The following is a 13,571-nucleotide window of genomic DNA, read 5'->3' on the forward strand; positions in this document are numbered from 1 at the left end:
CTTCATTACTGTTGTTCCCAAAGAAAATTGGTTAGTGACTCCGCCCACAGCTCCTCCCCTTCTCCAATCACAACTAATCTTTCAGTGTATTTATTGCGAAAACTTTAAAAAAAATGTTACATTTTTGAGTAGGCAATGGTTAAAAGCATTTTGTTTTTGCATTTCCACCGGCACGTTTCCCAAACTCCCAACAAAACACACATAAAATGTTACCTGACTACGCTATGTGGGTGGAGTGAAACACGTTGGGGGCGTGGCCTAGTTGGAGCTGAAGCTGTCAGACGCCTTATTATGGGGTTTTGCAGGACTTCTCCCTTTTTCCATGACACAAAAATGTCTGGTTTGCTCTGCAAAACTGACAAGTCGCACCGTGCTTCTTCAGGTGCCATTAGTTTTCAATAGCACTTAAAACCGGGTACAATTGTGCCATGTATGCCGCACGATAAATCATGGCAAATCGCATTGCGCAAGTCGCTCAAAAGTAGCAAAAGCTACTTAAAAAGTAATGACCCCAACAAAGAAAGCAAGAAAGCGCATGATTATGCGTACATTCCTGCAACATATAAGTGGGAATGAAGCCTTAGACTCCGTTCGCATTATCGTGTAGCAGCGGGAACGAGCGGTCTGGACAGTGCAATTTTCATGCGATTTTCATGCAATTTGGCCGAATGGGCTGCCCTACGCGCATTTGTCGCCCAAAAAAAAGCTCCTGCTCCTTTTCTGGTGAAAAGCTTCACACGATATTTAAAGGCTCGGTTTGTCTGCGTTTGCCGTGCGATCCTGTCGCCTGACAATCTTGGCAGAATCGCACCGCGTTTGAAGGATAATGGCACCCAAACGCGCACTGTGCTGCGATTGCGACGCAATTTGAAATCGTGGGCAGAATTGCGCCGATTCTGTCTGCAATTCTAAATTGCAAAGTGTGAACGGGGCCTCAGCCCTGGTTCACGCGGCTGCGACTTGTCATGTAATTTTACAGTTCCATGCGATTTTACTTGTCACACGATTTTACAGCCGCACTTGAAATCACACTTACCACCGGCTTTGAAATCACTTGAAGTAGCGCGATTTCAAAGCCGCATTCACTGTGAAGCAGGGCCAGTTCACAACAGAACGCAGCGCAGGAAACCCACATTCTGTGTACGCTCCCGGCGCCACATATAAAAGGCATTACATTTGAGTGGGAATGCTCGTTCCCACTACGTGAGGTCTGAGCGGACACTGATTCTTTCTTTGGTGGCAGCTGTAAAATTTAGGACTTTTCCATCACTTTCAGTCTTGATGACCACAAATCAAGAGGGGGAACTTCTCCCCAGCAAGGAACACTTGCAGCCATAAAAACCTGGCAGGGTTCCCTACTGCCCCCCTGTCCATCCCTCTGCCCCTCTGTCCACCCTACTGCCTCCCGTCCACCCTGCTGCCCCTCTGTCCACCCTACTGCCTCCCGTCCACCCCGCTGCCCCTCTGTCCACCCTACTGCCTCCCGTCCACCCTGCTGTCCCCTAGTCCATCCCGCTGCCCTTCTGTCCACTCTTCTGCCCCCCAGTCCACCCCGCTGCCCCCCGTCCATCCCGCTGCCCCCTGTTCATCCCGCTGCCCCTCTGTCCACCCTACTGCCTCCCGTCCACCCTGCTGCCCCCTAGTCCATCCTGCTGCCCCTCTGTCCACCCTACTGCCCCCCAGTCCACGCTGCTGCCCCCTAGTCCATCCCGCTGCCCATCAGTCCACGCTGCTGCCCCCTAGTCCATCCCGCTGCTGCCCAATCCACCCCGCTGCCCGCTAGTCCATCCCGCTGCCCCTCTGTCCACCCTACTGCCTCCCGTCCACTCTGCTGCCTCTCTATCCATCCCAATGCCCCCCCGTCCATCCCACTACTCCCCCAGTCCACCACACTGCCCCCAGTCCATCCCACTGCTCCCCCAGTCCACTCCGCTGCCCCTAGTCCATCCCGCTGCCCCTGTGTCCACCCTACTGCCTTTTGTCCACTCTGTTACCCCTCTGTCCATTCCGATGTCCCCCCGTCCATCCCACTGCTCCCCCAGTCCACCCTGCTGCCCCCTGTCCATCCCGCTGGCCCTCTGTCCACCCTACTGTCCCCCCGTCTACTTTGCTGCCCTACCCTTGTCCATTCTGCTGCCCCTCTGTCAATCCCGATACTCCCCATTCCATCCCAGTCCACGCTGCTGCCCCCCCACTCCACCATGCTTCCCCCCAGTCCATCCCAATGCTGTTGGGTTATTTGGGCTGCTGGTGTTAGGGTGGTCTGCTTTGGGGTGCCTTGTGTATTTTGGGGTGTTGTAGATGAAATGGGCCACTTTGGTATTGTGTAGATAGTGTGGGGTGCTGCAGGTAGGGTGGGATACTTTAAACTGTCAGCGGATGGTTGGGCTACTTTGGGGTACAGTGGGTAGTAAGGGTTGCTGTAGGTAGGGTGGGCTACTTTTGCCTGTCAGTGGACAGTTGGGTTGCTTTGGAATGCAGTGGATAGTAAGAAGTGCTGTAGGTAGGGTGGGCTACTTTGGTCTGTCAGTGGACGGTTGGGTTGCTTTGGGCTGCAGTGGATAGTAAGGGGTGCTGTAGGTAGGGTGGGCTACTTTGGGGTACAGTGGGTAGTAAGGGGTGCTGTAGGTAGGGTGGGCTACTTTGGCCTGTAAGTGGACGGTTAGGTTGCTTTGGGGTGCAGTGGATAGTAACGGGTGCTGTAGGTAGGGTGGGCTACTTTGACCTGTCAGTGGACAGTTGGGTTGCTTTGGGCTGCAGTGGATAGTAAGGGGTGCAGTAGGTAGGGTAGGCTACTTTGGGGTACAGTGGGTAGTAAGGGGTGCTGTAGGTAGGGTGGGCTACTTTGGCCTGTAAGTGGACAGTTGGGCTGCTTTGGGGTGCAGTGAATAGTAAGAGGTGCTGTAGGTAGGGTGGGCTACTTTGGGGTACAGTGGATAGTAAGGGGTGCTGTAGGTAGTGTGGGCTACTTTGGCCTGTCAGTGGACGGTTGGGCTGCTTTGGAGTGCAGTAGATAGTAAGGGGTGCTGTAGGTAGGATGGGCTACTTTGGGGTGCAGTGGATAGTAAGGGGTGCTGTAGGTAGGATGGGCTACTTTGGGGTACAGTGGATAGTAAGGGGCACTGCGGGTAGGGTGCGCTACTCTGGCCTGTCAGTGGACGGTTGGGCTGCTGTGGGGTGCAGTGGATAGTAAGGGGTGCTGTAGATAGGGTGGGCTACTTTGGCCTGTCAGTGGACTGTTAGGTTGCTTTGGGGTGCAGTGGATAGTAAGGGGTGCTGTAGGTAGGATGGGCTACTTTGACCTGTCAGTGGACAGTTGGGCTGCTTCGGGGTGCAGTAGATAGTAAGGGGTGCTGTAGGTAGGGTAGGCTACTTTGGGGTACAGTGGCTAGTAAGGGGTGCTGTAGGTAGGGTGGGCTACTTGGGCCTGTCAGTGGTCGGTCGGGTTGCTTTGGGGTACAGTGGATAGTAAGAGGTGCTGTAGGTAGGGTGGGCTACTTTGGGGTGCAGTGGATAGTAAGGGGTGCTGTAGGTAGGGTGGACTACTTTGGGGTGCAGTGGATAGTAAGAGGTGCTGTAGGTAGGGTGGGCTACTTTGGGGTACAGTCGATAGTAAGGGGTGCTGTAGGTAGGGTGGACTACTTTGGCCTTTCAGTGGACAATAGCGTTTTGGCACCAGTCCATCCCGCTGCTGCCCAATCCACCCCGCTGCCCGCTAGTCCATCCCGCTGCCCCTCTGTCCACCCTACTGCCTCCCGTCCACTCTGCTGCCTCTCTATCCATCCCAATGCCCCCCCGTCCATCCCACTACTCCCCCAGTCCACCACACTGCCCCCAGTCCATCCCACTGCTCCCCCAGTCCACTCCGCTGCCCCTAGTCCATCCCGCTGCCCCTGTGTCCACCCTACTGCCTTTTGTCCACTCTGTTACCCCTCTGTCCATTCCGATGTCCCCCCGTCCATCCCACTGCTCCCCCAGTCCACCCTGCTGCCCCCTGTCCATCCCGCTGGCCCTCTGTCCACCCTACTGTCCCCCCGTCTACTTTGCTGCCCTACCCTTGTCCATTCTGCTGCCCCTCTGTCAATCCCGATACTCCCCATTCCATCCCAGTCCACGCTGCTGCCCCCCCACTCCACCATGCTTCCCCCCAGTCCATCCCAATGCTGTTGGGTTATTTGGGCTGCTGGTGTTAGGGTGGTCTGCTTTGGGGTGCCTTGTGTATTTTGGGGTGTTGTAGATGAAATGGGCCACTTTGGTATTGTGTAGATAGTGTGGGGTGCTGCAGGTAGGGTGGGATACTTTAAACTGTCAGCGGATGGTTGGGCTACTTTGGGGTACAGTGGGTAGTAAGGGTTGCTGTAGGTAGGGTGGGCTACTTTTGCCTGTCAGTGGACAGTTGGGTTGCTTTGGAATGCAGTGGATAGTAAGAAGTGCTGTAGGTAGGGTGGGCTACTTTGGTCTGTCAGTGGACGGTTGGGTTGCTTTGGGCTGCAGTGGATAGTAAGGGGTGCTGTAGGTAGGGTGGGCTACTTTGGGGTACAGTGGGTAGTAAGGGGTGCTGTAGGTAGGGTGGGCTACTTTGGCCTGTAAGTGGACGGTTAGGTTGCTTTGGGGTGCAGTGGATAGTAACGGGTGCTGTAGGTAGGGTGGGCTACTTTGACCTGTCAGTGGACAGTTGGGTTGCTTTGGGCTGCAGTGGATAGTAAGGGGTGCAGTAGGTAGGGTAGGCTACTTTGGGGTACAGTGGGTAGTAAGGGGTGCTGTAGGTAGGGTGGGCTACTTTGGCCTGTAAGTGGACGGTTGGGCTGCTTTGGGGTGCAGTGAATAGTAAGAGGTGCTGTAGGTAGGGTGGGCTACTTTGGGGTACAGTCGATAGTAAGGGGTGCTGTAGGTAGGGTGGACTACTTTGGCCTGTCAGTGGACAATAGCGTTTTGGCACCAGTGGTGGCCAACCAATTGCCCATCAGAAATGCTAACATACAAAATCTATACCCTCTCCCGTTGCCTACAATACTTCCTGGCCATCCGGCACACAACTCCTCCATGGGAATTTGTTGGAGCTCCAATCCCGTCTCTCCAATGACATTTGTGTTCCAGCCCTACAGATGGCTTTGAACAATAGGGGGGGGGCTATCATTAGCATGATAATACGGGCCCCTGGGGCCAAGGCTGGATTTTTTTTTTTTTTCACTCTCAAGAACTTTCATGATGTCACCGGGTTACTTGTGTCACAGAAAATAAATCTCGCTGAATAAAGAGGGAGTGAAAAGGATAAGTAGGGAGCACAAGTGCTTGTAAGAGTCTGAGCGTGTCTTTCGGCGGAGTGAAAAAAGTTTGGAATTATTTTTACCCCCCCCCCCATGGCATGTCTACGAGAAGGAAAAGAAATTTGAAAGCCACCAAAAATTGTGTCTATTTTGTTCATATCTTCCATAAACTACAGGCACAATCTCATAAAAAAATGCAGATTTATAATCGTTGGGGATGAGCCGGGTTTAGTGAATTTAATTCAAATTTATTAATTTTTTAATTTATTTAATTCAAATTAAAAATTGCCAGTTTTCTTGGCTAATAGGCAAGGGGGTGTAAAAAAAAAAATCACAATTTTTTCACTCTAAGCAGTGAATTGTTAAAGCACTGACATTTAGGAAGAATGTGTTCTAAATTGCCAGAAAATGACATTTCCCTTCTGGCTCCTTAAAATAAATAAATAAATAAAACTCATAAAAAAATACAGATTTATAATCATTGGGGATGAGTCAGGTTTGATTAGGCTTCAGTGAATTTCATTTTAAATTTATACATTTTTTAATTAATTTAATTCAAATTAAAAATTGCCCATTTTCTTGGCCAATAGGCAAGGGGGTGTAAAAAAAAAATCTAAATTTTTTCACTCTAAGCAATGAATCGTTGATATTTAGGAAGAATGTGTTCTAAATTGCCAGCAAATGACATTTCCCTCCTGGCTCCTTTAAAATAAATAAAAATAAATAAAACTCATAAAAAAATACAGATTTATAATCATTGGGGATGAGTCGGGTTTGATTAGGCTTCAGTGAATTTCATTTTAAATTTATACATTTTTTAATTAAGTAAATAAATTTAATTAAGTAAATAAATAAAACTCATAAAAAAATACAGATTTATAATCATTGGGGATGAGCAGGCTTCAGTGAATTTCATTTAAATTTATTAATTTTTGAATTAATTTAATTCAAATTACAAATTGCCCATTTTCTTGGCTAATAGGCAAGGGGGTGTAAAAAAAAAAAAAAAAAAAAAAATCAACATTTTTTCAATCTAAGCAGTGAATCGTTAAAGCATTGATATTTAGGAAGAATGTGTTCTAAATTGCCAGCAAATGACATTTCCCTCCTGACTCCTTTAAAAAAAAAAAAAAAATAAATAAAACTCATTAAAAAATACAGATTTATAATCGTTGGGGATGAGCTGGGTTGAGCAGGGTTCAGTGAATTTAATTCAAATTTATAAATTTTGAATTTATTTAATGCAAATTAAAAATTGCCAATTTTCTTGGCCAATAGGCAAGGGGGTATAAAAAAAGAACAAAAAAATCGAAATGTTTTCACTCTAAGCAGTGAATCGTTAAAGCATTGACATTTAGGAAGGAAGTGTTCTAAATTGCCAGCAAATGACATTTCCCTTCTGGCTCCTTTAAAATAAATAAATAAATAAAACTCATAAATACAAATTTATAATCGTTGGGGATGAGCAGACTTGGGGATGAGCAGGGGGTATAAAAAAAAAATAAAAAATAAAAATTTTTCACTCTAAGCAGTGAATCGTTAAAGCACTGACATTTAGGAAGAATGTGTTCTAAACTGCCAGTAAATGACATTTCCCTCCTGGCTCCTTTAAAAAAAAAAACTCATAAAAAAATACAGATTCGTAATCATTGGGGATGAGCTGGGTTTGAGCAGGGTTCAGTGAATTTAATTCAAATTTATACATTTTTGAATTTATTTAATTCAAATGAAAAATTGCCCATTTTCTTGGCCAATAGGCAAGGGGGTGTAAAAAAAAATAAAAATACATAAAAAAATCAACATTTTGTCACTTTAAGCAGTGAATCATTAAAGCACTGACATTTAGGAAGAATGTGTTCTAAATTGCCAGCAAATGACATTTCCCTCCTGGATCCTTTAAAATAAATAAATAAAACTCATAAAAAATTACAGATTTATAATCGTTGGGGATGAGCAGACTTCAGTGAATTTCATTTAAATTTATACATTTTTTAATTAATTTAATTCAAATTACAAATTGCCCATTTTCTTGGCTAATAGGCAAGGGGGTGTAAAAAAAATAAAAAATACATAAAAAAATCAACATTTTGTCACTTTAAGCAGTGAATCATTAAAGCACTGACATTTAGGAAGAATGTGTTCTAAACTGCCAGCAAATGATATTTCCCTCCTGGCTCCTTTAAAAAAATAAATAAATCTCATAAAAAAAATACAGATTTATAATCATTGGGGATGAGCCGGGTTTGAGCAGGGTTCAGTGAATTTTACATTTATAAATTTTTTAATTAATTTAAATCAAATTAAAAATTGCCCATTTTCTTGGCTAATAGGCAAGGTGGTGTAAAAGAAAAAAAAACAATCAACATTTTTTCACTCTAAGCAGTGAATCGTTAAATCATTGATATTTAGGAAGAATGTGTTCTAAATTGCCAGCAAATGACATTTCCCTCCTGGCTCCTTTTAAAAAAAAATAAAAAATAAAGCACGCCAACTCCCAACAGTCCCACAGAAATACATAGCACTCCATAGCTGATGACGTCAGCGGTTCCTGGGGGTTCCAAGGATGCAAGCACCCACTGCTTCCTTAGCCATCATGGACAGCGGAATGCTGTCATTTCTAGACGCGGTGGAAATACCACGAGTGGGCAAAAATTTGGGGCGTGTGTCCAAATGTCCAAAGAGCCAAAGGTTGGTCCGAAACAAAAGCGGAAACCCCCGTCCAGGAGCTATGGAGGATCTTTCTGACAGGAGTGACACTGCAGTCAGTGAGACGCCAGAGGATGGATCAGCCAATCTTCTAGTGCGCCCCCCCCCTTCCACATATGAACCCTGAACCTGGAGCACATGCCCCTTCCGCCCCCCTTGTCCTGGCTCTGGGTATAACTTGATAACTTTTTTTTTTTCAGATCCCTTCTGGAAGTTGAGAGTACGCGCCTCTACTCACCAACTGCAGATTACAAAGTGTTGTCACCTTTCAGTGGTGAGTATCTTCATATTGCTGCTATTTTTCAGTCGGGAGTTGTAGACGCATCATGTTATGTTGGCTCATAGAAAAGCAGATTTCTTAGATCATCCTTTCTCAACCTTTTTAACGTGGATGAACCCTTGAAATAACTTTCCAGTCTCAAGGAATCCCTCATAATGGGCACAACGGGTGTACAGACCCGGGAACTCAGCACAGCGATGGTGGAACCCCTCATAATGGGCACAGCGGGTGTACAGACCCGGGGACTCAGCACAGGGATGGTGGGAACCTCTCATAATGGGAACAGCAGGTTTGTAGACCTGGAAGCTCAGCACAAGGGTGGTGGGAACCTCTCATAATGGGCACAGCAGGTCTTCAAACCTAGGAACTCAACACAGGGATGTTGGGAACCCCTCATATTGGGCACAGCGGGGGTACAGACCCGGGAACTCAGCACAGGGACGATGGGAACCCCTCGCAATGGGCACAGTGGGTGTACAGACCCAGGAACTCAGCACAGGGATGGTGGGAATCAGGGGCGGACTGACCATTCAGGAACTTGGGCACTGCCTGAGGGCCCGGGGTCAGTAGGGGGCCCCATGAGATGCCCCTTGTACCTTTCATAGGCTTTTTTGGGTGTGGTTTGAGTGTAGGTGAGGACATAATCCCCTATTGCCTGGGGGCCCCATGAGTTGTCTGTCCAGCCCTGGTGGGAACCCCTCATAATGGGCACGGCAGGTTTGTAGACCTAAAAGCTCAGCACAAGGGTGGTGGGAACCCCTCATAATGGGCACAACGGGTCTTCAAACCTTGGAACTCAGCACAGGGATGGTGGGAACCTCTCATAATGGGCACAGCGGGTGTACAGACCCGGGAACTCAGCACAGGGATGGTGAGAACCCCTCATAATGGGCGCAGCAGGTGTACAGACCTGGGAACTCAGCACAGGGATGGTGGGAACCCCTCATAATGGGCGCAGCAGGTGTACAGACCCGGGAACTCAATGCAGGGATGGTGGGAACCAGGGGTGGAATGACCATTTGGGGACTTGGGCACTGCCTGGGGTCAGTAGGGGGCCCCATGAGATGCCCCTGGTACCTTTCATAGGCTTTTTTGGGTGTGGTTTGAGTGTAGGTGAGGACACAGGGGCCCCATGATCCCCTATTGCCCGGGGGCCCCGTGAGTTGTCTGTCCACACCTGGTGGGAACCCCTCATAATGGGCACACCAGGTGTACAGACCCGGGAACTCGGCACACGGATGGTGGGAACCCCTCATAATGTGCACAGCAGGTGTACAGACTTGGGAACTCGGCACAGGGATGGTGGGAACCCCTCATAATGGGTACAGCAGGTGTACAGACCTGGGAACTCAGCACAGGGATGGTGGGAACCCCTCCTAATGGGTACAGCAGGTGTACAGACCCGGGAACTCAGCACAGGGATGGTGGGAACCCCTCATAATGGGCACAGCGGGTGAACAAATCCCAGAACTTAGCACAGAGATCTGACCAATAGAGGTTTTGAGAAATAGAAGCACCAGTTTTGGGTGGTTTGACCCTTGAAGGCTATAATGACAAATTATCCTACTGCTTGAAGAAACTGTACATCAGGGCAGGGGCGGACTGGCCATCTGGAAACTCGGGCACTGCCCGAGGGCCCGGGGTGAGTAAGGGGCCCCATGAGATGCCCCTGGTACCTTTTTCATAGGCTTTTTTGAGTTTGGGCAAGGACACAGGGGCCCCATGATCCCCTATTGCCCGGGGGCCCCATGAGTTGTCAGTCCGCCCCTGCATCAGGGTATATCCTTTCCTCTTCTCATTGAGGAACGTAACAAACTCAGTATAGTCTTCTATTCCTATTTGTTCCCTGAAATACAAGACAAGGACAAGTCCCGGTGGAGGTGAGGATGGCCGAACGCATCTTTGTTTTTTCGTTCTCATGAACACATCGGCCAGAATGTTCCTTTCCTTAGACATATCTTTTATTTCACCAAGTCATCCTCAGTCGGTGTTTTTTCATCCCCTAAAGACTGTGTTGCAATAAATATTTTGACATTGTGTAAGGCAGTCAAATGAATTACTTTCATTCACGGCATTCAGTATGATTCATTATTCCTACAAGAACCTTCAGGGTTTAAGTATTGTTTTAATAAAAATATATCAGGCGGCCAATCATGTGAATGTTTCCTATAGTTACACCAGTTTTGTAAAAGCACATTTTTAACACAGACTGGTTTCCGTAGTGAAGTCTCTTTTCTTGCTGGTCTTTCATTGCATTATTCTGTATGATACTCTTTTCTTTTTCTTTTCCTTTTTCTTCTCATTCTTTTGACATCCCATATGGAAGAAAAATATATTTGAAATGCTACGATTTTAGCCATATTCAATATATATATATATATATATATATATATATATATATAAAAAAAATTATATATATATATATACACACACACATACTGCATGTTGAAATGCATTTTTTCTATATTACAAAATATACGAAAAATATTTTTAAAAATATATATTTTTTAACATAAAAAGTCATTTTAACATATATATACATATACCTATATATATATATATATATATATATTTTTTTTTTTAAAATATATATATATATTTATAGATATATAGATATATATTGAATATGGCCAAAATGTAAAAATATATATATTAAAAAAAAAATAAATATATATATATATATATATATATATATATATACACACACACACATACTGCATGTTGAAATGCATTTTTTCTATATTACAAAATATACGAAAAATATTTTTAAAAATATATATTTTTTAACATATAAAAAAGTCATTTTAACATATATATATATAATTGTCTACATCTCATACCCACTTTTATTTTTTTTAAATATATATATATTTATAGATATATATTGAATATGGCCAAAATGTAAAAATATATATTAAAAAAATAAATATATATATACACATTATATATATATATATATATATATATATATACACACATATATACATATACTGCATGTTGAAATGCATTTTTTCTATATTACAAAATATATTTTTAAAAATATATATTTTCTAACATTTAAAAAAATCATTTTAACATATATATATATATATATATATATATATATATATATATATATATATATACACACACACACATATACATTTTTAATATATATATATATATATATATACACATATGTATATATATTGAATATGGCCAAAATGTAAAAATATATATATTAAAAAAAAATAAAAAATATATATACACACATATATACACACATATATACATATATATATATATATATATATATATATATATATATATAAAATGAAAAAAAGCCCTGGTTTAACATAAATATACTGAATATGGCCAAAATTGTAGCATTTCAAATATATGTCAATATATTTGGGAAGAATATTTTAAAAATATATTTCATATATATTTTTCTTCCATGTGGGATAAGAGAAGGGTTAGAACCTTTATCACTCCACTTTATGTAACTAATTCAATTTTCAGAAAACATTTTTGGAAACATTTTGCATATGAATAAAAATGATAAGAAAAGTAAATCTCATACAAAAGCTGACACAAATTCTAGCAAATGGAACCCCAGTAGTTCCAAGAGTTTTACCAAAATGTTTTTAGGTTTCAACGTGGTAACATGCTATGCTTTTCATATTCCCTTGTTATGTAAAACCAGGGATTTTTTTCAGGGGGGACATAGCTCTGGTACCTCCAGCACTGAATGCATGTAATACCAAGGGGTGCTGGGGTGTGCTGGAGGGGATATTGATGCTGGCTGCGGGGAGATCTATTGTTGCTGGAGGGGATATATTTTTTGCATGAGGGGTCTATTGTTGCTGGGGGCAGGGGCGGACTGACAACTCATGGGGCCCCGGGCAATAGGGGATCATGGGGCCCCTGTGCCCTTGCCCAAACTCAAAAAAAGCCTATGAAAAGGGTACCAGGGGCATCTCATGGGGCCCCCTACTGACCCCGGGCCCTCGGGCAGTGCCCAAGTTTCCAAATGGTCAGTCCGCCCCTGGCTGGGGGGTTCTATTGTTGTTGGGGGGGTATCTATTGTTCCTAAGAGGATGTATTTTTGCATGGGGGTCTGTTGTTTCTGGGGGTCAGTTGTTGCTGGGAGGGATCTACTATTGATTGATGGGTCTATTATTGTTGGGCACTAGATGGTTTATTGATGCTGATTGCAGGAGAGCTGTTGTTGCTGATGGGATCTATTGTTGCTGGGAGTTAATTGTTTCTGGTGGGTCTATTGTTGTTGGGGGATCTATTGTTGCTGGGGTGTCTATTGTCTGTTGCTGGCTGCAAGTGACCTTCTTTACTGCTTTTCTTGCATCATTTACAAATGCCATACAAATGACTCAGCAACATAAAATGATAGTTGGTTCTGTATTCTCTAAAAAGAGCAGTATTGGGGGTGGGTAGGGGGTGGAACTGAGCGACAGTGCTCAGAAGTGGGTATGGGATGTAGACAAGTGTGACCCAGAAGGGTGAAGTTCCTGAACCTACTTTCTGAGAAAAATAGCCCTCATGGAAGGGATCTACTGTTGAGGAAGAGGTCTATTATTGCTGGCTGCTGGAGTGTATATTGTTGCTGGCTGCTGGGAGATCTGAAGTTGCTTCTGGGGTTCTATTTTTGGTTGGGTGGATTTTCTGTTGATGGGGATGGTTTATTGTTGATGGGGATTCTATTGTTGTTTGGGGATCTATTTTAGCTGGGAAGGGGTCTGTTACTTGCTGGGGGATCTATTGTTGTTGGGGAGGGGTTTATTGTTGGGGGGGGTCTATTGTTGCTGGCGATGGTTTTTTATTGCTGGGTATCTATGGTTGTTGGGGGATCGATTGTTGCCGGGGTCGGGTCTCTTATTTGCTGGGGGATCTACTGTTGTTGGGGGGTCTATTGTTGCTGGTGATGGTTTATTGTTGATGCGGATTCTATTGTTGTTTGGGGATCTATTTTAGCTGGGGAGGGGTCTGTTATTTGCTGGGGGATCTATTGTTGTTGGGGAAGGGTAATTGTTGGGGGGTCTATAGAAGCTGGTGATGGTTTATTATTGCTTAGTGTCTATTGTTGTTGGGGGACCGATTGTAGCCGGGGTCTCTTATTTGTTAGGGGATCTATTGTTGTTGGGGGGTGTCTGTTGTGTGGGGGGTCTATTCTTGCTAGTGATGGTTTATTGTTGCTGGGTGTCTATTGTTATGGGGAATCAATTGTTGCCGGGTCGGGTCTCTTATTTGCTAGGGGATCTATTGTTGTTGGGGGGTGTCTGTTGTTGGAGGGGTCTATTCTTGCTGGTGATGGTTTATTG

The 13,571-nt window shown here is 44.6% G+C and overlaps 1 protein-coding gene across 1 annotated transcript in view; it reads left to right on the forward strand.

Moving 5' to 3' along the window:
- LOC149441781 (uncharacterized) overlaps positions 1 to 13,571 on the forward strand; it is a 52,852-nt gene that overhangs the window by 19,842 nt on the left and 19,439 nt on the right. The window contains exon 3 of the mRNA XM_089656899.1: positions 8,174 to 8,247. Coding sequence (XP_089513025.1) covers positions 8,174 to 8,247 — 74 coding nt within the window. The remainder of the gene's footprint in view (positions 1 to 8,173; positions 8,248 to 13,571) is intronic.

This window comes from Staurois parvus, unplaced genomic scaffold (genome assembly GCF_062004578.1).
Source record: "Staurois parvus isolate SC_StPar_1 unplaced genomic scaffold, SC_StPar_1.0 ptg000948l, whole genome shotgun sequence".
In the NCBI taxonomy this organism is placed as follows: domain Eukaryota; kingdom Metazoa; phylum Chordata; class Amphibia; order Anura; family Ranidae; genus Staurois; species Staurois parvus.